This window comes from Lutra lutra, chromosome 1 (genome assembly GCF_902655055.1).
Source record: "Lutra lutra chromosome 1, mLutLut1.2, whole genome shotgun sequence".
Taxonomy (NCBI): domain Eukaryota; kingdom Metazoa; phylum Chordata; class Mammalia; order Carnivora; family Mustelidae; genus Lutra; species Lutra lutra.
In genome coordinates, this window is record NC_062278.1 from 222,877,076 (window position 1) to 222,899,109 (window position 22,034).

General features: G+C 65.5%; 3 protein-coding genes across 4 annotated transcripts in view; 2 read left to right on the plus strand and 1 right to left on the minus strand.

The window, feature by feature from the left end:
• The window catches only part of SBNO2 (strawberry notch homolog 2), a 46,955-nt gene extending 39,050 nt beyond the window's left edge, over positions 1–7,905 (plus strand). Inside the window, 18 exon segments of the mRNA XM_047709789.1 lie at positions 167–264; positions 967–1,049; positions 2,126–2,317; positions 2,560–2,729; positions 3,303–3,434; positions 3,974–4,109; positions 4,193–4,305; positions 4,413–4,451; positions 4,453–4,485; positions 4,581–4,689; positions 4,901–4,975; positions 5,083–5,226; positions 6,097–6,191; positions 6,277–6,366; positions 6,476–6,604; positions 6,747–6,823; positions 6,982–7,172; positions 7,273–7,905. Of these exon segments, the coding sequence (XP_047565745.1) occupies positions 167–264; positions 967–1,049; positions 2,126–2,317; positions 2,560–2,729; positions 3,303–3,434; positions 3,974–4,109; positions 4,193–4,305; positions 4,413–4,451; positions 4,453–4,485; positions 4,581–4,689; positions 4,901–4,975; positions 5,083–5,226; positions 6,097–6,191; positions 6,277–6,366; positions 6,476–6,604; positions 6,747–6,823; positions 6,982–7,172; positions 7,273–7,760 (2,394 nt within the window). The 3' untranslated portion in view covers positions 7,761–7,905.
• Positions 7,906–9,822: 1,917 nt separating this feature from the next.
• Positions 9,823–12,175, minus strand: GPX4 (glutathione peroxidase 4). 2 transcript variants are annotated; one of them, XM_047707407.1, is made up of 7 exons: positions 12,026–12,175; positions 11,031–11,125; positions 10,803–10,947; positions 10,552–10,703; positions 10,400–10,424; positions 10,146–10,205; positions 9,823–10,067 (listed from the first exon to the last, which is right to left on the minus strand). In XM_047707407.1, exons 1-7 carry the CDS (start codon positions 12,107–12,109, stop codon positions 10,035–10,037), a joined length of 594 nt encoding a protein of 197 aa, XP_047563363.1. In that variant the 5' UTR covers positions 12,110–12,175; the 3' UTR covers positions 9,823–10,034. The 2 variants fall into 2 exon arrangements, with proteins under 2 accessions (XP_047563363.1, XP_047563353.1); XM_047707397.1 differs by lacking the exon at positions 12,026–12,175 and adding an exon at positions 11,406–11,648.
• Positions 12,176–16,382: 4,207 nt separating this feature from the next.
• POLR2E (RNA polymerase II, I and III subunit E) lies at positions 16,383–21,608 on the plus strand. Its single transcript, XM_053447810.1, is given in 12 exon segments — positions 16,383–16,540; positions 17,535–17,709; positions 19,425–19,447; positions 19,449–19,475; positions 19,477–19,513; positions 19,516–19,541; positions 20,137–20,149; positions 20,152–20,216; positions 20,634–20,684; positions 20,796–20,870; positions 20,872–20,883; positions 21,012–21,608. Coding segments are annotated over 12 exon segments (627 nt in total). The 5' UTR covers positions 16,383–16,483; the 3' UTR covers positions 21,078–21,608.
• Positions 21,609–22,034: the final 426 nt, after the last annotated feature.

A 22,034-nucleotide genomic window follows, 5' to 3' on the forward strand; every position in this document is an offset into this window, starting at 1 on the left:
CCAGGAGGGCTGAGGGCAGCTGTGCACTGCTGTATGGAGTTTCCTAGGGCAGATCTTGGTGTGCTGGGGGCCTGGCCGCTGGCAGGATGGAAACAGGCCAGATCTGGGTTTCTGACTGATGGGGGCTGGGTTTGCTCACCCGGCTCCTCCATCCCCACCCCCCAAGTGTGTGGTCATCGGGTTGCAGTCCACGGGCGAGGCTCGGACCCGGGAGGTGCTGGACGAGAAGGATGGGCAGCTCGACTGCTTTGTCTCCGCTGCTGAGTGAGTGGCGCTCACAGCCCAAAGGGCGGGTGGTACAGTCACTCTGGGGACGACCCCCCACCCCGCCACGTGATAGCGCATGTGTTGTGACTGTAGCGGAGGGAGCCCAGGTGTGCATCTGCTCGGACACCAGCCCCAGCCCCCAGACACTGTGCTCCAGTTGTAAAACCAGAAAGATTAGCCACGGGTGACCCCAGGGCTCAGAGGTGCTGGCAGAGGGACTGGGGTTTCAGTGCGCGGCTTCCAGGTGCCCCTCCCCCACTGCGAGCCTGGTGCGGTTTCAGGAGCCGTGCAGATGTTTGGGTCCCCCAAGCAGCGGTTCTCTCTTCCCGAGGCTCCTGGGCCCAGCATCCCTCGGAGGTGGTCGGCCTGTGCAGGCAGAGCCCTGAGCCCTTGATGGCTGGAAGGAAGGAGCCCTACGCAGGCCCCCGCCCCACACTCAGGCCTTCCCAGTAAAACTGCGCCCCTGCAGTCTGGGGCCCTCCACCCATCTCCCCGCCCCGCGCCCCTCCTCCCCTGCATCCCCCCACCCAGTAATCCACACAGCTGCCTCCCTGCCCCGGCCTGCCCTGTCTGAGCCCCAGACACTGGGCACCAATCCCCCAGAGCTAGCCCCGGCAAGGGCTTCAGGCTACTCCGACTCTCCCGTTGGACAATACGCCCCTCCTTGTAGCGGGAATAAATTCTGCTTCTTGTTTTCAGGGGTGTCTTTCTGTCGCTAATTCAGAAGCACTTTCCTTCAACCAAAAGAAAGAGAGAGAGAGGAGCAGGCAGTAAGAGAAAACGTAAGCCTCCCCGCCCCCTGGCCTCTGACCCCGACCCACGCCCAGCTTGGCCTGTGGCCCTCCCGACCTGGCCCCCTCCGAGCAGCCGCCCTCTTGGCCACTTGCTGCACAGCCTGCCGGGCGCGGGGGTCTGACTCGTGACGCCCATCCCATCTGTCCAGAGCAGGACAGACACAGGGACAGCTCAGTGTAGCTTCTGAGAGAGAGAGAGAGAGAGACGGAGGGATGTGGGGGAGAGGGAGAGAGAGAGAGAAAAAGAGACAGAGGGAGAGAGGAAGAGGGAGCCGCACTGCGTGGCAAGGACACACAGATCCCCGCAGGGCCCAGAAGCTCCGCACAGCTGCCAGGTTCACAAGAGACAAGAAGCCAGGGCTGCAGGCTGGCGTGCTTCGCTCGTCCTCGGGCAACACCTCCCGGTGGGCTCCAACACCACCCTCAGACGGGTTTGGGGTGGGGGGCGTTTAAGATGCTGGTACCCAGCCCCATGTTCCCTCAGTGGAAACCAGCCTGGCAGCTACACTGTGTCGGCCGTGCGGGCTACGACAGGGCTACGACAGGGAGGTTCTCCTTCCAGTGGAGGCTGGGCATCAGCTCCTCATGGGACATGAGGCTCAGAGAGGGCAAGCAGCTCACCTGAGGTCACAGAGCCAGACTAGGGGGCCCCAGCTCCCCTCACCTCCAGGACCGGCCTGTGGGGCACCCTGGACCGTGGCAGTGCACAGGAGGGGCCTGGACTGCCATCCTCTTGGGCCCGGGATATGTATTCTGGCCAGCCGGCCCAGGCTTGCCTTGTGAGGTCAGGTGTGCGGCCTCCTCAGGCCCCAGCTCAGTATAAGCTGAAGTGTCAGGAGAGGGGTTGGGATGCTAAAGCTGCCCCTTTATGCCCTGCCCGGGCCCACGGCAGGACCCCGGACAGCAGCCCAGAGCTGGCCGGATGAGAGCCTCAGGCCGCTCGTGTCCCAGCGCCTGCACCTGGACCTGGGCAGCCCCCTTCCCGGTGTGCGGAATTGCAGGGAGCTGGGCCCCTCCAGAGAGGAGCAGGCTGGGCCTCGGTGAGCCTGGTTCTCGGTGTGTAGGGCGGCCACGGGGTCGCGGGGCCAAGGTGCCCAGGCTAGCATGCGAGGTGGCGGGCGTGATCCGCATCAGCGATGACAGCAGCACAGAGTCGGACGCCGGCCCGGACAGCGACTCCCACTCCTCCCCCGAGTCCGTGCTGGACGACGACGTGGTCATCTTGGACACTGTTGGGCTGCCAGCCGACGACCGCGGTGAGGCCCGCGGCCTGGCATTTGCCACTTTCAGATCAGGGAGACGGGCTCGGAGAGCTGTCGGGGCTGCGCTACTGGTCAGAGGCTGAGCGGGGTCGTGCCAGCCATTTGGGGGAACAGAGGGCGCTGGACCCCAGCCCCTCTTGTGCCCCACCCCCCCGGGGGCCCCTTCGTCCACCGCCGCGAGTGGGGCTATGGGTGGGGGGGCTGGCTGGTACTCCCCTGACCCTCCGGCCCCACAGGGCCTTTGTGCCCCCTGCAGCGGGACCCTCACGGCCCCGGCGTCCTGGAGCGCGTGGAGCAGCTGAAGCAGGACCTGCTGGCCAAGGTGCGGGCGCTGGGCCGGGAGCTGCCCGTGAACACCCTGGATGAGCTCATCGACCAGCTCGGGGGCCCTGAGCGCGTGGCCGAGGTGAGCCCCACCTACACGCAGGCTCTGAGGCCCCTAGTGGTTACCCCATGTCTGCACCCAGCGCAGTGAGGTGGGCTTGGGGCACGGGGCACCCGAGCTGCAGCATCCATCATCCAGCCCATGAGGCTGGGGGTGCCAGTTAAGGACCCTTCTCGCTCGGCCACCGACGCCTGGCCCCTGCTCCCCAGCCCAGCTCTGTATGCCCTTCCCCACACACCCTTCTCTGCTCCTGGGCCTCTGGGGGCACTCTCAGGTCTGTCCCCCGTGTCTCCTCCCTGTCCCTTTCACCTGCACAACTGTACCCTTTCCTGGGATGTCCTGGGGTAAAACCCAGGTCTGTTTTCGCCTGAGGCATCCGTTTTACAGAGGAGACTTAAGGTGGGGTGAAACTCCCATGTCTGCCCCGTGGGTGGCTAGGGCCTGGGGCGGAGGCTGCGTCTGGCCCAGGGTCCACAGCACCCCGCAGTACACACTGAGAAGACGCGGGGCACAGGTGGGGAGGCAGGGAAACGCAGGGACCAGCCCTTGCATGGCCCCACCGGCTGATGGCCATTCTCTCTCCCCCAACCCCAGATGACTGGCAGGAAGGGCCGTGTGGTGTCCAGGCCTGACGGGACAGTGGCCTTTGAGTCTCGGGCAGAGCAAGGCCTCTCCATCGACCACGTGAACCTCAGGGAGAAGGAACGCTTCATGAGTGGGGAGAAGGTGGGGGCTGTGGAGATGGGGCCTCCGGGCCCAGGGAACGGGCTGTGTCCACAGGTGCTCCTAGGGTCCTCCTGGTGTCGGGGGGGAACCTGTGAGGTCCTGGGGACCCCAGGAGCTGCAGGGTTCCTGAGGGGCTGACCCCAGGACCACAGAGCCCTGCAGCCTCTGCTGGGTCCGTGTGTACTGTGCACACGCGTGTGTGTGCGTGGCTGTGGGTGCGTGTGACTGTGTGTGCCTGAGCAGGTCCCCTGTAGGTTTCCCTGGCTGTCCCAGCCTTCAGGCACTGTCACCTGTGCCGTCCCTGCCCCGTGGCTTCTCTGAGGCCCACTCTTAAAACCCTGTGTGGGAAAGCTGCTGTGGGCAGGGCAGGCTCCACTCGGTCCGGGGGCACCCAGGGGTGGCCCAGACCCCACTCCCAGCCCACACGGGCTGCCCCATGGGCACACATGTCAGGCCTCTGTGTGGGTCACTCTGAACAAGCCCTCGCGGGCCAGGCAGGGGGCACAGGGCACAGACGTGTTCCATCCACATCCCGCCAGCTTGTGGCCATCATCTCTGAGGCCTCCAGCTCCGGCATCTCCCTCCAAGCCGACCGCCGCGTCCGGAACCAGCGGCGCCGGGTGCACATGACACTGGAGCTGCCGTGGAGCGCCGACCGCGCCATCCAGCAGTTCGGTGAGCTGCCCCCTGGCTCTGCCTGCCCCACCCGGCCACACGGCCCTGACCGCTGGTCCCTGAGAGCCCTCCTCTGTCTTCAGGCCGTACCCACAGGTCCAACCAGGTCTCTGCGCCCGAGTATGTCTTCCTCATCTCGGAGCTGGCTGGGGAGCGCAGGTTTGCCTCCATCGTCGCCAAGCGGCTAGAGAGCCTGGTGAGCGGGCAGCGGGCTCCCCGAGGAAGGCCTGTAGCAGAACCCCGGGGCGGGGGCGGCGGGAGCAGCGCATGATGGTGCATGACGGCCTTCCCCGTCCCGGGCAGGGGGCTCTGACTCATGGGGACCGGCGTGCCACGGAGTCCCCGCGACCTGAGCAAGTACAACTTCGAAAACAAGGTACCTGGGGAGGGTGGGGGACGGCAGAGGACGGGTCCCTTGCCCAGATCCAGCCTCTGAGCCAGGCCCTTCTGATCCCTCACTCTCCCACCCAGTACGGCACCCGGGCCCTCAGCTGCGTGCTCACCACCGTCCTGAGCCAGACTGAGAACAAGGTGCCGCTGCCCCAGGCCTACCCTGGAGGAGATGCCGCTTTTTTCCGGGGTGAGCTGCGGGAGAGCGAGGGTCTCGGGTCGGGGGCAGCTGGGCCCTGAGCTGTTTGGGGCACTGGGATTGGTAGACTAGATCTGTGCCTAAAGACTTCTCCCACCCTCACTTACCAAGGGGGCGCCGGGGGCAGGGAAGATCCGGGGCTGGCTGGGGAGGGCCCGGGCCGGGGCAGGGCAGCACGCATTCTAGGTCCTGCCTTCCGCAGACATGAAGCAGGGCCTGCTGTCCGTCGGCATTGGGGGGCGTGAGTCCAGGTCCGGCTGTCTGGATGTGGAGAAGGGTGAGTCCTGTGCGCAGGCCCCCCAGCCCCAGCAGGAAGACCCCCACCCCTCCCAGGCCAGGGCCCCTCCTGACGCGGCCTGAGCGCCCTCCCCGCCTGCCCACCAGATTGCTCCATCACCAAGTTCCTGAACCGCATTCTGGGGCTGGAGGTGCACAAGCAGAACGCGCTCTTCCAGTACTTCTCGGACACCTTCGACCGCCTCATCGAGACGGACAAGAAGGAGGGCAAATACGACATGGGCATCCTGGGTGAGGGCCACGGCGGGGACAGCGTCTCTCCCTGCCAGGCAGAGCAGGGAATGGCCCCGGCAGTCCCTCGCACCCCCTAGCACCATGCCCCTGCCATCCCACGGAGAGACCGAGGCCGGCCGGGGCCGTCGCACTGGCAGCATGCCACCGGGGGGCCTTGGAGGAGCAAGACTGGAAGCGGCGTGGAGAGTCCAGGGAGAGGAGGTGCCTAGCACTGTCCTGTATTTGGGGGGCCACAGGACCCCCTTCCCGGGTATTCTGCAAGGATTGGAGTGTTTTATTTAGATGTGAGGCACGTGTTGGCATGCTTAGTGTGATGGTGGTAAGCCGGACACACGTGCTCTCATCACCCACCCCGGGCCAGGCCCTCACCGAGAACAATGGGCCCGTCTCTGACGTTCCACATGGCCCTGGCGTTGAAAGCACACGCTCTTGGAACATGAATGGCCGTGGCTGTGTGCCGATAAACTTTCGTAAACTCAGTGGCAGGTACAGTTTGCTGACTTTTACATCAGCCGTCCCCCAGCAGCCACGCAGAGCAGACTGTGTGGGGCCTGTAGTCCCACTGAGTGTGAGTGTCCAGCAGGACCCCAGGCCACTGGAGGGGCCACTTGCTGTCCAGGGTGCCATGTAGGGTCAGGCCCAGGCCGTCTGTACTGGGGGAACCTCTGCTGTGCTCTGGCGGGCATCTCTGGGGTACCCCAGAACTTGGGACTGATAGTCCCCTAAAGCCCAGAGCCCAGAGCCTGCCCAGCCACACAGGGCCTCAGGCCATGCTGGCATCCTTGGGGCAGGGACCCCCCCCCCCCGTGGTGGGGGGGGCAGGCGGGAGGGTCTCAGCCCACTCTCCTTTCCATGCTCTCTCTGCAGACCTGGCTCCGGGCATCGACGAGATCTATGAGGAGAGCCAGCAGGTTTTCCTGGCCCCCGGACACCCACAGGACGGGCAGGTGGTCTTCTACAAGGTGAGGGCACCCAGAGCCACCCAGCACTGGGTGTTCGGTCCCCACCGCGGCTGCTCCGCCGCTCTGAGCCCATCTGCTCTTGCAGATCAGCGTGGACCGTGGCCTCAAGTGGGACGAGGTTTATGCCAGGTCATTGGAGCTGACGGGCACCCATGACGGCTTCTACCTCTCGAAGGTGGGCGTCTGAGTGGCACACAGGTCCCCAGGGGCAGGACCCCAGTGGAGGGGGGCGATTGGGGGGGGGGGGGTGGGCAGAGCGCAGCCTCACGCACCCACCTGCCCAGGTTCGAGGCAAGCCGAGCTGCCTCCTGGCCGAGCAGAACCGCGGGAAGCACTTCACGGTGTACAAGCCCAATGTGGGTCGGCAGAGCCAGCTGGAGACGTACGACAGCCTGTGCCGGAAGTTCCGCAGGGTACGCGAGGGCCGAGGGGCTGGGGTGCGGGCCAGGGCGCCCTTGCATTGGGGGGGTGCCCTGCACTGGGGGGGCGCCCTGCACTAGGGGGCACGCAGCCGGCCGGCACGTGCTCGGGGCTCACGAGGCCGCGGGTCCCCAGGTGACGGCGGAGGAGGCCAGGGAGCACTGGGAGAACAGCTACGCCTTCTCGCTGACGCACTGCAGCCACGCGGCGTGGTGAGGGCCAGGGCGGGACCCGGCCGGACGCCCCCTCTACCGGGCAGCCATACGCCGAGGCGGGGGCGGTGGGGACCGGACCCCCAGGGCGGCGCGGGGAGGGGGGGCTGCGCGGCGGCGCTCCGGGTCTGAGCCCGCCCCCTCCCCCCGCGGCGCAGGAACCGCCCCTGCCGGCTGGTGCAGGAGGGCAAGGACTGCACGCAGGGCCTGCGGCTGCGCCACCACTACATGCTGTGCGGGGCCCTGCTGCGCGTATGGGGCCGCATCGCCGCCGTCATGGCCGACGTCACCAGCAGCAGCTACCTGCAGATAGTGCGCCTCAAGACCAAGGACAAGAAGAAGCAAGTCGGTGAGCGCGCGGGCACGCCGACGGGGGCGGGGCGGGGGGGTGGCGCCTCCGGCACGCTGACCCTCCGTCCCCCCCAAACCGCCCCCCCGCCCCGCCCCAGGCATCAAGATCCCCGAGGGCTGCGTGCGCCGCGTGCTGCAGGAGCTGCGGCTCATGGACGCGGACGTGAAGCGCAAGAACGCGCGCGCCCGGGGCTTCCCCGCGCCGCTGCCAGCCCTGCGCCCGCTCGCGCTGCCCTGCGGCCCGGGCGAGGTCCTGGACCTTACCTACAGCCCGCCGCCGCAGGCCTTCCCGCCGCCCTCACCCTTTGCCTTCCCGCCCCCGCCTCCGCCCCCGGACCCCGCGCCAGCTCCCGGGGGCCTGCCGCTGGGCGCCCCGGACACCGCGGCGGACCCCGCGGCCCTGGCGCACCAGGGCCGCGACATCAACTTCAAGGAGGTGTTGGAAGACATGCTGCGCTCCCTCAACGCCGGGCCGCCCACCGGTCCCTCCGGGCCGGGCGCAGGGGCCGCAGGGGCGCCTGGGGGGGCCGGGGGCCCCGAGCGGCAGAGCGTCATCCAGTTCGGCCCCCCCTTTCCAAACTCCTAGACCCGCTAGGCGACCGGCAGCCGGTGTCCGAGAGGAAGCTTGCTTCTCTGCAATATTCAACGGCGGCCACAGGGACTCCGTCTGGTCTCCCGCCCACGTGGGTGGTGCGCAGGGGGGGGGGGGGCTCCCCTGCTGACTGCCAGGAAGGGGGAGGGACTGCGGTGCCCCCCATCCGGTTCCGGAGGTCTCCACAGCAGTGCCTTCCTTGCGGGCGGCTGGGCGGACCCCTCCCGATGCTGCCCGCCCTTCCGGGCTCTCCGAGGCAGTGCAGATCCTACTCAGGATGACTCGGGGTCTGGACTCGGAGTCTAGGCTCTGGCAGGGCCCAGGGGTGGGGGTCCACCCTCCCTCTGCCTCTGTCCCCGCCCCCCACCAGGCCTAGGCAGGGGCTCCCCAACCCACCTCACCCCACCCACCTTACAGGGCCTGGTCTGACCGGAACCCCTGGAATCCACAAAACTGGGTGGCCCCAAGAGCTGGAAACTCAGGAAACCCCAGGTGCTCAGGGCCCTGCCTTCTCTGGGGGGCTCCATGGGACAGGCCCCCCCTATTAATATATGCAATTCTTCCCCACTCTCTTTGCTCCCTAAATTATTGCCCAGCCACCTCTCCCAGGCCCCAGAATCTGCCGTGGAGCTGGCGGTGTGGAAGGGCCCCTTGGTTTCTATGTGTATTTATAATGAATTCAAGTGTACATATGTAAAGAGATCTTTTTTAAATATATGTGCCTTTTCACTATTTCCCAGATTGTCTGCTTCTCCAGCCTGCAGAGACCATGGCCCTGGCGGGGGTGGGGGTTCGGGGGAGGCTGCAGGTCTCTTCCAGGAGCATTTAGCGGATGCCAGTAGTGACCCCGTTCAGGGGCGGTGGAGGTGGCTGTCGCCTGTGGAGGGCACCCAGGGTGGGTGAGACCAGCCCACTCCTCTCCCACACCCATGTGAGGCCAGGGCCCAGCTGGAAGACAGGTCCCCACCCCAAGAGGCCATTGTTTACTGTCACTGTCACTAGCATGGCAGGCCAGCTACTTCCAGACTAGCTGTGCCAGGCTTATGGTGTCTTGGTTGGGACGCTGGTCGCCTCCTGTGTGCTAGAGACACAAACCCCACCGGGGACCCTCATGGTGGTGCTCTGAGACCAGATCCTCTGATCATTGGTGTCCACAGCTGTGGCCCCTGCTTTGGTTTTCTTCCCAGGGTTGTCTCGGGGCGGGGGGGGTTGGAGTAGCCCCGGAGCAGGAAGGCCCCAGGGCTAGGGCCTTCCTGGAAGTCACAGGAAGCACATGTGGGTCTGGCCCTGAAGTTCAAAGGATAGGTCTCCAGCCGGAATGTGGGCAAGTGAGCAGCCAGGAGACCCCAGGGGAAGCAGCTCAGGGTGGCTGGGGCTTTCCTCCACCTCGTTATTCCAGTACTCCGGCCCCTTCCTCTGCCACTGACCTTTACTGGAGGTAGTGGAAAAGGGGGTGGGGGCAGTCTCAGCCACTCTCCAGCCGTGCCATTCCCCCCAAAACAGGGACAGGTATCCATCCGAAGAGCCCTCTTAGCCCCAGGCCATCCCTCACCCCTCCTGGGGCAGAAGGCTGGAGACGATGCCCCCTCTGCCAGGGCCACATGAGGCCCTGAGGGCGGGCCTGGGTGCCCTGGCTGTGTCCAACAACGAGGCCACTGTGCCCAGCGTGGCTCTGTGCCCGGACCAGCTTGGCCTCATGCTCGGCTCCAGGTACCTGGCTTCCCAGTGGACAGAGCCACAAGGCCCAGGCCCTGCTGACCCTTCCCCTCTAGGCCCTGGGAAGACTGGCCCCAAGCATGGTTCTAACAGCTGTCACCTAACAGGTTAACACCCTGGATCAGGAGTAACAGCCGTAATTCCTATTACCTCCTGCCGGATCAGCTCTGCCGGCGCTCGCTCAGTGGGCGGGCTGCTCAGATTAGCACCGGGCAGTCCACAGAGCCCACAGTGCCCAGGAACTCTGAGGCCAGGACTTGCCCCTGAACCAGAAGGGGCCCGGGGAAAAGGCTCCCCTCCCACCCTTCACCCCCTGCAGGGAGACAGGAGCACACAGCAAGCCAATGTGGATGTTTTATTCCCACAAGATAACCAGGGGGGTGGGGGGGCGCCAAGCCTCGAGCCGGGCCGAGGAACCTTCCTCCGGCAAGGGGTGCACGCCGGGTTCTCGGGTCTGCCCCACCAGCGGGCTGGTTTTCAGGCAGACCGTCATGGGTGCCGGGTGGAAGGCTCCAAGGGGCAGGGCTGTGGGGGGGGCGCATACTTGTGGAGCTAGAGGTAGCACGGCAAGTCTTTCTCGATTACCTGTGGGGGCAAAGAGGGGTCAGGAGTGGCCTCTCCCTTGGCCCCCACCCCCACTGGGCTCAGCAGAAAGGCACCTACCAGGGGCTCTTCCATGGGACCGTACCGCTTCACCACACAGCCGTTCTTGTCAATGAGGAACTGCCCAGAGAGGCCGTGTCACTGCCGGGCAGCAGCCAGGGCGGGGCGGCGCTGGGGGCAAGCAAGCAGCCCCCCACCTGCCGCCGCGCTGGGGCCAGGGCCCTGAGCTGCAGCTGAGGAGACAGGGGCCCTGGGGACAGGAGCTGGCCCTGGACACGGTCCTGGCCTCCCACCCCCACCTCCCAGCCTCTTACCTTGGTGAAATTCCATTTGATGGCACTAGGGAAGCAAAGGGAAGTCATGAGGGATCCGGTGACAAATGCGACAGGCCCGCCAGGCACCCCCACCCCGCCCCCCCCAACCCCAGCCCCGACACTCCTCTCCCCTCCCCCAGCCTCCCACTCACTTTCCCAGCATGCCCCGCCCCTTGGGCTGGACTTTCATCCACTTCCACAGCGGGTGAGCGTCGTCCCCGTTCACACAGATCTTGCTGAACATATCGAACTTGACGTTATAGCCGGCAGCGAACTCTTTGATCTCCGCGTTACTCCCTGGCTCCTGTGGCGAGCAGGTCCGTGGGGGTGAGCGAGCAGCAGCCCGTGCTCCCGCCGGCCCCCTCCCGCACACCGGGACACGGGGCTGGCGCCAGCCACGCACCTGCCTCCCGAACTGGTTGCAAGGGAAGGCCAGGATCCGTAAACCGCACTCAGCGTATCGGGCGTGCAGGTCGACAAGCTGAGTATAGTTTACGTCTGTTTTGCCTCATTGCGAGGCCACGTTGGTGACGATGCACACGAAGCCCCTGGAGGCGAGAGGGGGCAGTCAGGCCAGCTTGGCGCCGCCAGCCTTTCCCCCGCCTCTCCCACGGGGCGCTCAGGGACCCACCGGTACTTGTCCAGGTTAACCGTGCGTCCGTCGATGTCCTTGGCGGAGAACTCATGCATAGACTGAGCACAGCGCCAGTCGTCTCGGGACGCGCACTGCAAGGCAAGGAAGGCGCATGAGCGGTGCGGGGACCTCGGGGTGCACAGCCCAGAGCCCCCTGCCACCTGGCCCACTCGCCGGCCGGGGGTGCCCGGAGGAAGGGCTCCCAGGCGGATCCGCGACGAGAAAACCCAGGCCCTGAAGCAAGGACTCCTCCTCCGCAAGGGCGCACGCCCTTTGCGCAGCAGCGCACACTGGAGAGAAGCCGCTGGGGCCCAGAGAGGGCTTGGGCCCGCGCCAGGTGCCTGGCGGCCGGGGTGGGGGACCCGCGCGCACCGGCTCTGGCCACTCCACACTACAGCCGCTATCCCAGGTCTCGAGCTCCGCCTGCCCCGGGCTCTCCAGACGGGACTCCTCCCGCCGGGGGCGCGCCCTCCTGCGTCCGCCAGCCCTAGCCTTCCGCCGCCGGGGGACTCGGCGCTGCCGTCGCTGCTGCCGCCGCCTGCCGGGCAACCCGCGGCGCTGCCCGCGGCGACCCGGGGACCTGGCGGCCGCGCGGCCCATGTCCGGCCGCGCCTGTGCCCAGAGGCCCGCCCCGAGGCACAAAAAGGCCGGTAGCCGGGGCGCCCGGCCGCCCGTCTGTGACGCCACCAAACAGGCCCCGAGGCCGCGCCAGGTGGGGGAGGGGCGGGTCGCCCCGCGGCGCGTGACCCGGGCCTTCCAGCCCACCGGGCGCCCTCCGCTCGCCGGGCCCCGGCCGGGGACGCCAGCGGCCGAGGGTGCCCAGCCCCCAACCACCCCGCAGCCTCGACGCCGCCGGTCTCGCGCGCCCCGCAGGCGCCCAACGGGGGTCCCGGCCGCCCAAGCCCTGATCCCGAACGGCCACCACCCGAGCCCGCCGCGGCCCCGCGCGTCCGCCCAACGGCCCCCCGCTCCGCCGCCGGCGCCGCGCTCACCATGGTGCTGGCCAGACCGGACGCAGCCAGAGTCCCGCACAGCAGCGCCGGCTTCACCAAGCGGCACAGGCGGCTGAGGTTCATCGCGGCGGCGGGGGCGCCGGAGGCAGCGGCTCCTCCCCTCGCCGAGCCCACCAATGGACGCGCGCCTGCCGGCCCCGCCTCCCGCCCTGGGCCCGCCCATCATGGCCCTCATTGGTCGGACGCGCGGGCAGGGCGGATCCGTGGTGATGAAAGCCAATGGGAGGCCGGGGAGGAGGGGCGGGCGGGGTCGGGGCTGGGGCCGGGCTGCGGCTCCGCGGCCGTGGGCGACTGCGCATGCTCGCCGGCATGGGGGCGGTGGGGTCCACGCGGGGGGCGAGCCAGTGTGTTTGGGAGGGTTATCCGGGTAGTTGACCGCAGCGCCGCGGGATGCCTGACAGCTGGAGATATTACTGGAAGCCCGAGGTTGGGGTGGGCTCGGGCTCGCAGAAAAACCGCTCCAGCTCTTTGGACACTGGAGGCTTTCCTTAAAAAGTTAAAGTCACGCGCGGTCGGACTCCGGTGTCGCCGCGGGAGCGCCTCGCTCGACCCGTGGCCCGGAGAAGGCCGGCGGCCGCCCAGCGGGAGCGCCCGCCGTTAGAAGGGGCACGTGAGCCGGGGGCCACTCACCAGGTGACCGTTAGCGGGCCCGGCGGCCGCGAGGATGCGCAGGTGTGCGCGGGGCGGGCGCGCGCGGGCGGGCGGACGGACACACGCCGGAGGGCGGTGTCTGCGCCCCACGGTGCACGGCCGTCGGCGCACAGAGCGGCAGGGCTCGACATCTGTGCTTCTGACTTCTTGTTTTCTCCCCAGGTTCTGGCGTCTGGCCAGGGCGGTGCCATAAACAGACCCGCCCGCTCTTGGGAACCGAGTCAAGAAATTCCTCAGCGGGCCCTCCTGCCCCACGCTCCGCCAAGAGTGCACTTTGACCCATGGCTGCAGAGGCCGCGGGGGCGGACTCTCTGGGTTTGGCTCACTTGAAGCCAGTGACACCCCCTTCTCTGCCTCCCACCCAGGCCTGCCCAAGTGCCGGCCAAGTTGCGGGGTGAAGGCAGCGGAATGGGGAAATACATTCCAGGGTCCGCTTCCCCATTCCTTGTCTTGCGCAACCCTCCCGCCAGGGCTTCCTACTCCCCGCCCCCCCAGACGCCCACTTCCAGCCTTCCTGGAACGATGGGATGGGTGGCATGGCAGCACTGGTCTGAATCACTGGAACTATGCTCAGGCCTTGCCAGGTTCTCTGGGGGCCTGGGGCCCACCTGCTCTCATGAGCCCTTTCTCCACTCTCCCCCTAATGTCCACAGCCCCGTTGCTGTCTCCGCTTGCCACACATACCTGGGCCCTCTTGGGGGACCATCCAGGCCAGCCCTCCTTGGGCCCAACCTCCCCCTGGGATCCAGGTTCCAACAATCCTGCCTGGTCCTCTTACTCAGATTTGCCCATCATTCCAAGAACCTAGACAGGTGCCATATCTCCCATCTTAAAATCTGTTCCTAGCCCTCCCCCTCTCCACCTTCAGTCCCCTCTCTCCTTGGCATCTATGTCCACATTTCCAACTCCTTTCCTCCCACAAATCCTACCCTGCCCCAGGGTCGCCAATCATGTCTGCTTGGATAACACCCCACCTGATCTGCAGGTCTGCTCAGACTCACCATTTGGTGGTCATGTTGACCCCTCCCCCATCCTCCAGACAGCTTCTCCACCCCGCCGGAGCGCACCTGGCAACCTCTTGCTGGTCTTTATTCCACTTAGGAGCGTTCACGTAACACTGCTGGCAGCTGGTGCCACAGTCATTAGGCAGGTCCCCTGGGAAGTGGGTGCTGCGCTTGTCCCTGTCCCACAAGGTAGGGGGAAGAGAGGCATTTAGGCACAAAAAAGGTTAAGTAGGGCGCCTGGGTGGCTCAGTGGGTTAAGCCTCTGCCTTCAGCTCAGGTCATGATCTCAGGGTCCTGGGATTGAGCCCCGCATCGGGCTCTCTGCTTAGCAGGGAGCCTGCTTCCCCCTCTCTCTCTCTGCCTGTCTCCTGCCTACTTGTGATCTCTCTGTCAAATAAATAAAATCTTTTTTAAAAAAAGATATCTAAAAAAAAAAAAGGTTAAGTAATGGGCTTGGTTCCCATGGCCACCATCGGCCACTGCTTCAGGATCCGCGTCCTCCCTCCTCTTGGTCTCTGAATCTGGCAAGGGTTCAGATCTGTTTTGGTGGCCCATGCGGACCTCCAGTCTCCAGTGACTCCCATGTGTCTTCTCCCTTTGGACCTTGCCCCGGATTTCAGACTCATCCTGCTGTCTCCTCTACATTTCTCCTTGGGTTGACAGAAAACTCTTTCTCTTTCTTTTTTTTTTTTTTTTAATTTTGTTTATTTGACAGAGTGAGATCACAAGCAGGGGGAGAGGCAGAGGAAGAAGGAGGCTCCCCACTGAGCAGGGAACCCGATGCCGGACTCAGTCCCGACCCCTGGGATCATGACCTGAGCCCAAGACAGACACTTAACCATCTGAGCCTCCCAGACGGCCTTTTTCCAGTTTAATTTATTTTTAAACTAATCTCTATACCCAGTGTGGGGTTGGAAACCCATGCTCCGTCGACTGAGCCAGACAGGCGCTCTTGGAGCCACATTCTTTCTTTTTTAAAAAAATCGTGTATTGGGGCACCTGGTGGCTCAGTGGGTTAAAGCCTCTGCCTTTGGCTCGGGTCATGATCCAGGGTGGTGGGATCGAGCCCTGCATCGGGCTCTCTGCTCAGCAGGGAGCCTGCTTCCCTTCCTGTCTCTCTCTGCCTGCCTCTCTGCCTGCTTGTGATCTCTGCTTGTCAAATAAATAATAAAATCTTTAAAAAAATTTTTAAAATAATCACGTATTAGGGAGAGTGCATGAATGCGTGGGGGGAGGGGCAGAGAGAGGGGGAAAGAGAAAAATCCCAAGTAGACTCCCGCTGAGCCTGGAGCCCAACCCGGGGCTCAGTCCCATGGTCCTGAGACCATGACTCTGGCCTAAATCAAGAGGTAGAAACCCAACCAACTGAGCCACCCAGGCCCCCTCTGGAGCCCCTATCTGCCGTCAACACCTGTTCTCTCCCTGGTCTGTCTGTCCTGATTCCAGCAGCTCTGATCCTCCTCCCTCTCCATCTGTCTCTTCTCCACACCCTGTCCATCTGCAGATCCTGTGGGGTCCACCTTCCCAACACCAGGAACCTGCCCACTGCTCACCTCTACCCCAGTTGGAGCCCCCATCTGTGGCCAAGTGGCCCTCCCTTTTCCCCTCCCTAGTCTCTCTGGTGAAATGTTGACAGTGGTTGAAAAAGAAACCCAAGCTTCTCAACCCTACCAACAAGGCCTCCCAGGATTTGCCCCACTACACCCTCTAACCTCCTTTCTGCCCCCCTCCCCCACTGGGCCTCCTCACTGCCAAACACACCAGGCCAAGTGCAACCTCAGGGCCTTTGCACACACTACCCTCTGGCCGATACACCTTTCTTCAGACATTCCCACAGCCTCCTCCCTCTCCTTTGGCCTTTTGCTGGAATCTCCCTTGCTGCTCGCCTTCCCTGCCTTCCCGGTTGGAAACTGGGGATCTCCCATCTGGCTCAGCTCCCGTCTTCCATTGCACTGTCATGTTCTAAACGTTATTGTTGTGCTCGCGGGTTTCTGTTGGGTCTTCCCGGAATGGAAGGGGCCTTGGCCTGTTTAGTTCACCGTCTCTGGAATGCATCGCGAATGAGATGTTCCTGAGGGCCTCCGGTAGGGCGAGCGCTGGATGGGGGAGAAAGGCGGATGCGCAGTCGGGGTTGGGGCTGTGGGATATGCAGGCAGAGGTTGCCAGGTCTCAGGGGATAGGACGTAGAGGAGATGAGGTGGAGCACTCCTGAGCCGAGGCTGGCCGGCTCCGTCCTTTAGATTCTCAGCTAAGCCTCTGAACGGGGGACACTTGTTTCCACTATACAGAAGGGGAAACTGAAGCTCAGGGGCATTCAGATGGACGTGGCCACAGCAGTTGGATGCAGATTTATGGAGGGCCTGCGAGGTCGCCCGGCCGTCTATGGGAGGGAGGCGGGCAGGCCGCGGATCCCGCCCGGCCTCAGTTTCCCGCCCGCACCTCGCCTCTCCTCAGCCTCTCCCGAGTCTAAATTCCGTCCAAGACGGGCGCTGAGCGGAAACCACAACTCCCGAGAGGCGCCGCGGCCCAGGCCACGCGAGAGAACTGCGGAGGCGAGAATGGGCCCTTCCATCCGCTCGGCTGTCGCGCGGCCAACCGTCGCTCGCGGAAGGCCCGGGCTGCCCTCAGGGCTGCCGTACTCGAAGGTCTCTGGAGTCAGGCGTTCGCCGTCGACAGCCCTGCGTGGGGCGGGGACGCGGTTTTGGCGCAGGGCGCAGTCCGTGCGAGTCCTGCCGCGGGCGCGGCGCGGGCGCAGGCGCGTTGATTGAGAGCGGCGGCGGCTATGGACGACGAGGAGGAGACGTACCGGCTGTGGAAGATCCGCAAGACCATCATGCAGGTGCGCCCGCGTGGCTAAGGCGGTGAGGATGGGCCGGGCACGCGGCGGCTCGGCGGGGCGGGCCGGAGCGGAGGGGTCGGGGTGGGCCCCGCGGGCTTGCGACCGGCCCCGGGGAGGGTCGCAGGCGGGCGGAGAGAGGGGGGCGGCCGACCCGTTCTTCCGCTCGGGGGGCTTTGACGTTTTCTGCGCGTGCCTGACGCGGAGCCCCGGGGCCGGGGCCGGGGCCGTGGGAGGCGCCCTGCGGGTCAGCCGGCCGACCTGCCGTCCGGGGAGGGCTGCTTGTCGGCCTAGGTCGCCCGTTCCGAGGGACTCGCGCTAACCAGGACACCCGCCGCGCGCCACGCGGTCCGGCCGCCCGTGGGAGGGGACTCCGAATCCCTGCGGGGCGAAGCCCGGGCCGCCGCCCGCCGCGGCTCCTTCCGCTCTGCGCCGCCGCTCTGGAAGGGGCGCCGGGGACAGCTGTGCCTGTGGCTGAGCGCGCCCTGGGGGCCCTGCGCCCAGAATCAGGCCAGGGTCTCCTGGGGGAAGGGGGGTGGGCGCGGGGCTGACCGGCCGCTCTGGCCCCGCGTTTCTCCGTCTCGGTCCTCTTCGGTCTGCCCGCCCACGGAGCCCTGACTTCTGAGCACTGCCCGGCCTGTTTCCGGATTCCCAGCCAGAGTCCACCCTGGCCTGCCCGGCAGTGCCCCTCCAGCCCCGCTGCCTCCGTGTGCCCCAGCCCCCCGGGCCACAACTCTGCCCCTGCTTCTCGGTCTCAGCCTGTCCCCGAGGCTCAGTATGAGATGAAGGATTGTGCGTGGCTGCTGGCTCTGTGCAGGAGCTCTCTTGGGGTGCGTCCTGGTCTTTGTCCCCACTTGCCCCTTCCTCTCTGACGTATGCTTGCACCTGTCGCATCAGGCCCCCAAAACCCGTGTCATTCCTGCAGCGGCCTCATCCGATCCGAGCTCTTCCGCCATCCCTCCTCTGCCCTGAGCTCACTGGCTAGTTCTTTCTGCAGCTGTGTCATGACCGTGGCTACCTGGTGACCCAGGATGAGCTGGACCAGACCCTGGAAGAGTTCAAGGCCCAGTTTGGGGACAAGCCGAGTGAGGGGCGGCCACGGCGCACAGACCTCACGGTGCTGGTGGCCCACAACGATGACCCCACTGACCAGATGTTCGTGTTCTTCCCAGGTGAGGCCCTTGCTGGTCCCGGGTGGCTGTGTGTCTCCTCGGGGTCGCAGCTCTAGTAGAGCCATCCAAGGGTCTTCTCAAGGGTCAGCTCATGGCAGCTACCTGCTGGGTGACCTCACGTCTCTGTTGACCCTTTTCTGTGCCAGTCGGAAGGAAGCTGCTCCTCCCCGCTGTGGACAACACCACTGAGTTCTGACTTGTTTGAGCACTTTTCAGTTCCCTGCTGTTTCTCTCTTGATGGTTTTTCTCTGTCCAGCAGGATTATCGCAGGCCTCCCCGTGGCCCCCAGACTCACCTGTATCCTCTGACCCCACCCGACAGCCCGCCTGCCACTCTCTGTGCTTTCCCGTTCCCCGCAGCTCCTTCCCATGCTGCTGCAGGGTTCTGCCCTCACCACACCCTTTTCTGCTTGGTCTGTCTGCTCAGTGTCCATCTGTCGTCTTGGAGGCCCGAGTTCAGAAGCCTCCCCTTCCAGGAGCCCCTCTAAGCCCGGGTCGAGCGAAGAGCCCACCATGGGCTGTCCCAGGACCCCTGTGCTCCTCTGTCGTGGCCCCTGCTGCAGCGAGGCAGCCTGACTGTAAAGCCCGCAGAGGCTGGGAGGCCGTGTTGTGTAGGGAGCACGTGGGAGCCCGGTCCCCGCCTGGCATCAAGGGGGTAGAAAATGTTTGCAGGACGGACCCAGCCGGTGCTTTTACAAAAGGGGCTCCTGTGTGTGAGGTGTATTTCCTGGAAGCCTTGGCGCCTAGTCAGGTGCCTCCCCGTGGAGCAGTCTCAACCTCCTCACAGTCGGCCTGGGGGCAGGGCCCTCCCTGGAGTTGGACCGGGTGGACGTCGTGTTCAGATGGGCCCCAGGCCGGGACTGGGTTCCCTGCTGTGTTAGTCCACCTGCACTGTCACAGCAGAGCTCCTTGGACCGGCGGCTTCGATGTCCCACTCATCCCTGTCCCTGCTGGAGGCGGGATGTCCGAGACCAGGGTGTCCCCAGAGCTGGGTCCTTCTGAGTCCTCTCTCCCTGGCACATAGGCCTTCGTCTCTGTGTCGTCGTGGGGTTGTCTCTCTGCATCCCTGTGTCCTCACGTCATCTTAGGAGGCCGCTGGTCTTGTCCAGTTAAGCCCTACTCTAACGACCTCGTTCAGATAAAACCGTCTGTTAAAGATTTTGTTCCCAAGTATGGTGGGATTTGGGGGGCACAACTCAGCCCTGACGCTTCCCGTCAGTGTGAGTGAGGTCTGAGCGACGGGCTGCACGGGAAGGCCCAGCTGGGAGCCTCACGCATATGGCAGCCAGTAGCTGACCTGCTGGGCTCAGAGGGACCAGTGGGTCTGGCCTCGCAGGGATGGGACTGTCAGCGCTAGGTCAGCTGACTGCACGTTCCTCCTGAACACAGCCACCGTGCCGCCTAGACGGGGCGAACTGCTTCGTGGGGGCATTTCGCAGGCCTTGGAACTACTGAGGCACTGGACCAAGTGGTTTCTGGATCCTCGTCCCAGAGAGGACCCTATAGGTGGTGGGATGCGGGGTACCTTTCAGCTCCCCAGGAGATGTGGAGGCGAACCAGCACCCCAGTTCCCGTTGGGCTCATGGGGACACTGAGGCCCCGGGGGGAAGAGCCTGTTCCCGAGCTGCACTAGGACGCTTGGTGAGGCAGAGCTAGGACGCAGGTCCCCGGAAGAGGCGTCCTTGCAGTGCAGGCGGCCGCGTGTTCTGTCCCCAGAGGAGCCTAAGGTGGGAATCAAGGACCATCAAGGTGTACTGCCAGCGGATGCCAGGAGGAGAACATCACGCGGGCCCTCATCGTGGTGCAGCAGGCATGACCCCATCCGCCAAGCAGGTGGGTGTGCGCCTGGTCTCCCTCCCCAGGGCCGAGCCCGTGCACCTCACGTCCCCCTCCCAGGGCCCCCGCTAGCAGGCGGCGCCGTGGTCCTCATCGGGCCTCGGGAGCTTGGGCTCTGAGAAGGAGCAGCTGTCCCATGCGGGCCTCCAGAGCAGCCCCCGCGTTGTCCCGGCTAACGCCCGCTGAGGAGAGAAGCTGGAATGGGGAGGCCGCCGTGTAGGGGCCCGCGTCCCTGCATGGGGGCTGGACAGGTCTGAGCGGGTGCTGGTGTGGGATGGCAGGCCGGCAGGGCGGTCCTCGTCCCTGTGCGGAGTTCCCGCAGTCCTGTCAGCGCAGGGACGGCCGTGGGGCATTTTGTCAGATGTCACTGTGAAGCAGGCTGAGGCCCGGAAACGTGTCGGAGTGGGTGGGCTCTTCCTCATGGAGAAACCTGCTGACGGGTGGGATTTCCGGATTCGTGACGTGGGGGCGCTTTTCGTAGGTGTGCAAGTGAACTCCCTCTGGCCGGCTGCCCGCTGGTCAGCCTCTGGGGAGGAAGTGGGGTGGCGTGGTCTTGCCCTTGGCTGTGTGTGAGGCTCCGTGTGTCTCGCAGTCTCTGGTGGACATGGCCCCAAGTACGTCCTGGAGCAGTTTCTGCAGCAGGAGCTGCTCATCAACATCACGGAGCACGAGGTGGGGGCAAGAGACGGGGCCCGCTAGGGTGCGGGAGGGTGACGGGGCCGCGTCCCGGCGAAGGTCCTGCAGAAGGGAGTAGAGCAGGGGTTTCTGGCTGTGGCCCTAGGCGGGAAGCACACCCGGGAACCTGCCAGGAGTCAGGAAGCTGGTGGGGCTGGAATCTGCTGCCCCAAGGGTCCCCAGATGGTGCCCCCGGCCCGTCTGCCTGAGCTGCTCTAGTCCCCCGTCCGTTTGTGGAGTCGGGAGCTGGGGGGACAGCAGTCGGGACCTCCAGGAACGCCCTGAACGTCCCTGAACGCCCTGGGTGGATGTTCGTGACGAGGCAATAGCCCGTGGCGCGTGGTGCTGCCCGTGCTGTGCGGAGGCACAGCGGGGTCTCAGCCCCACGGAGACTCCGTTTTCTCCTTCCGGCAGCTGGTCCCAGAGCATGTCGTCATGACCAAGGAGGAGGTGACGGAGCTCCTGGCCCGGTTAGTATCCTTTCGGCCCCCGTCTGGGGCCCTTCTCCCCTCCCGCCCGCACGTCCCCCCAGCCCTTGCCCCCGCCAGCGGAGCCCGGCTTTTTCCCTGACCCGAGCTTCTCAGTAAACTCCGGGAGAACCAGCTGCCCAGGATCCAGGCCGGAGACCCGGTGGCCCGCTACTTCGGGATAAAAGCGAGGGCAGGTGAGCAGTGCTGCGCTCGGCCCCCTCTAGACGGAGCCGGCGCATTCCAGCCATTGCCGGCTCTCCGCCAGCCCAGGGCCCCTGTGCGGCCCCCCGCAGCCCCACTTCCCCGCCTTCCATGTGCGCAGGTGGTGAAGGTGATCCGGCCCAGCGAGACCGCCGGCCGGTACATCACCTACCGGCTGGTGCAGTAGCCGCCCCTCGAGCCGGTGAGACACGCCGTGGGCCCGCTGGGGACTGCCTGTCCGGGAGTGAGCCCAGCTTTCCTCTCCCTTAGCCCACAGTCGTCTCTGTCACCTCCCTGTGAGGGGGTGCGTGGAGGCAGCCCCGCTTCCCGCCCGGCCGGGCTCGCCTCGCACAGCAGGCCTGACACGTGGTCGTCCGCCCGTCTCTCTCCCACCCTGTGGCGTGGAGACCGATGGGGCTGTGCGCCCCCGCCACGAGGAACCTCACTGCTGCTTCTCCGGACCCTGGGGTGACCCCGCCTGTGTGCTGAGCCCCACCCTGGACCCCGCATGAGTGAGCCTCCAGAGGGGACAGGATGCCGCAGGGAGGTCCGCAGCAGCCAGTGACCTGCCACCGTCCTGGCTCAAGTGTCCGGCCGGCCCCCCCAGGGCGGCCTGGCCGTCTGTCCGCAGAGCGGCAGGGGGTCAGCTGCTCTGATGCTGGGTGTTTGTAAGAGGGAAAGTATTGGAGTAAATAAATTGGCCGGTCTGGAGGAGCAAGGCGGGTGACAGGTGTGCTGTGAGTGTCCTTGCTCGAGGCCCTGGACCCTGGGCCCGTCCCCGTGTTCCACGGGGCCTGCTGCCCCTCCCCCCATGGGGCCGCGTCCAGGCGGGTCCCTGTCCCGAGTCTGCAGTGGGGGCGGGCAGCAGGGGGGCTTGCTCTCTGCGTCGTTCCAGCGTTTTCTTGCGTGCAAGTGTATGGTCAGGTTACCCAGTCTCCGTGTTAGCGACTCCATGCAGGAGGCCTTCCTGGTCTGGCCGGCAGGTCGGCTGTTCTGTCTTTGGCCGGCTTTACCGAGCTCTGGTTTACGTGTCACAGTGGACGTGTTGCAGGATGCCCCTCGGTGGCTTTCAGGTGCCGTCAGTTTTAGAACTCGTCGCCCCGAAGCAGTCTGTCCCCATCAGCTGCCAGTCCCCGCCCCCCCG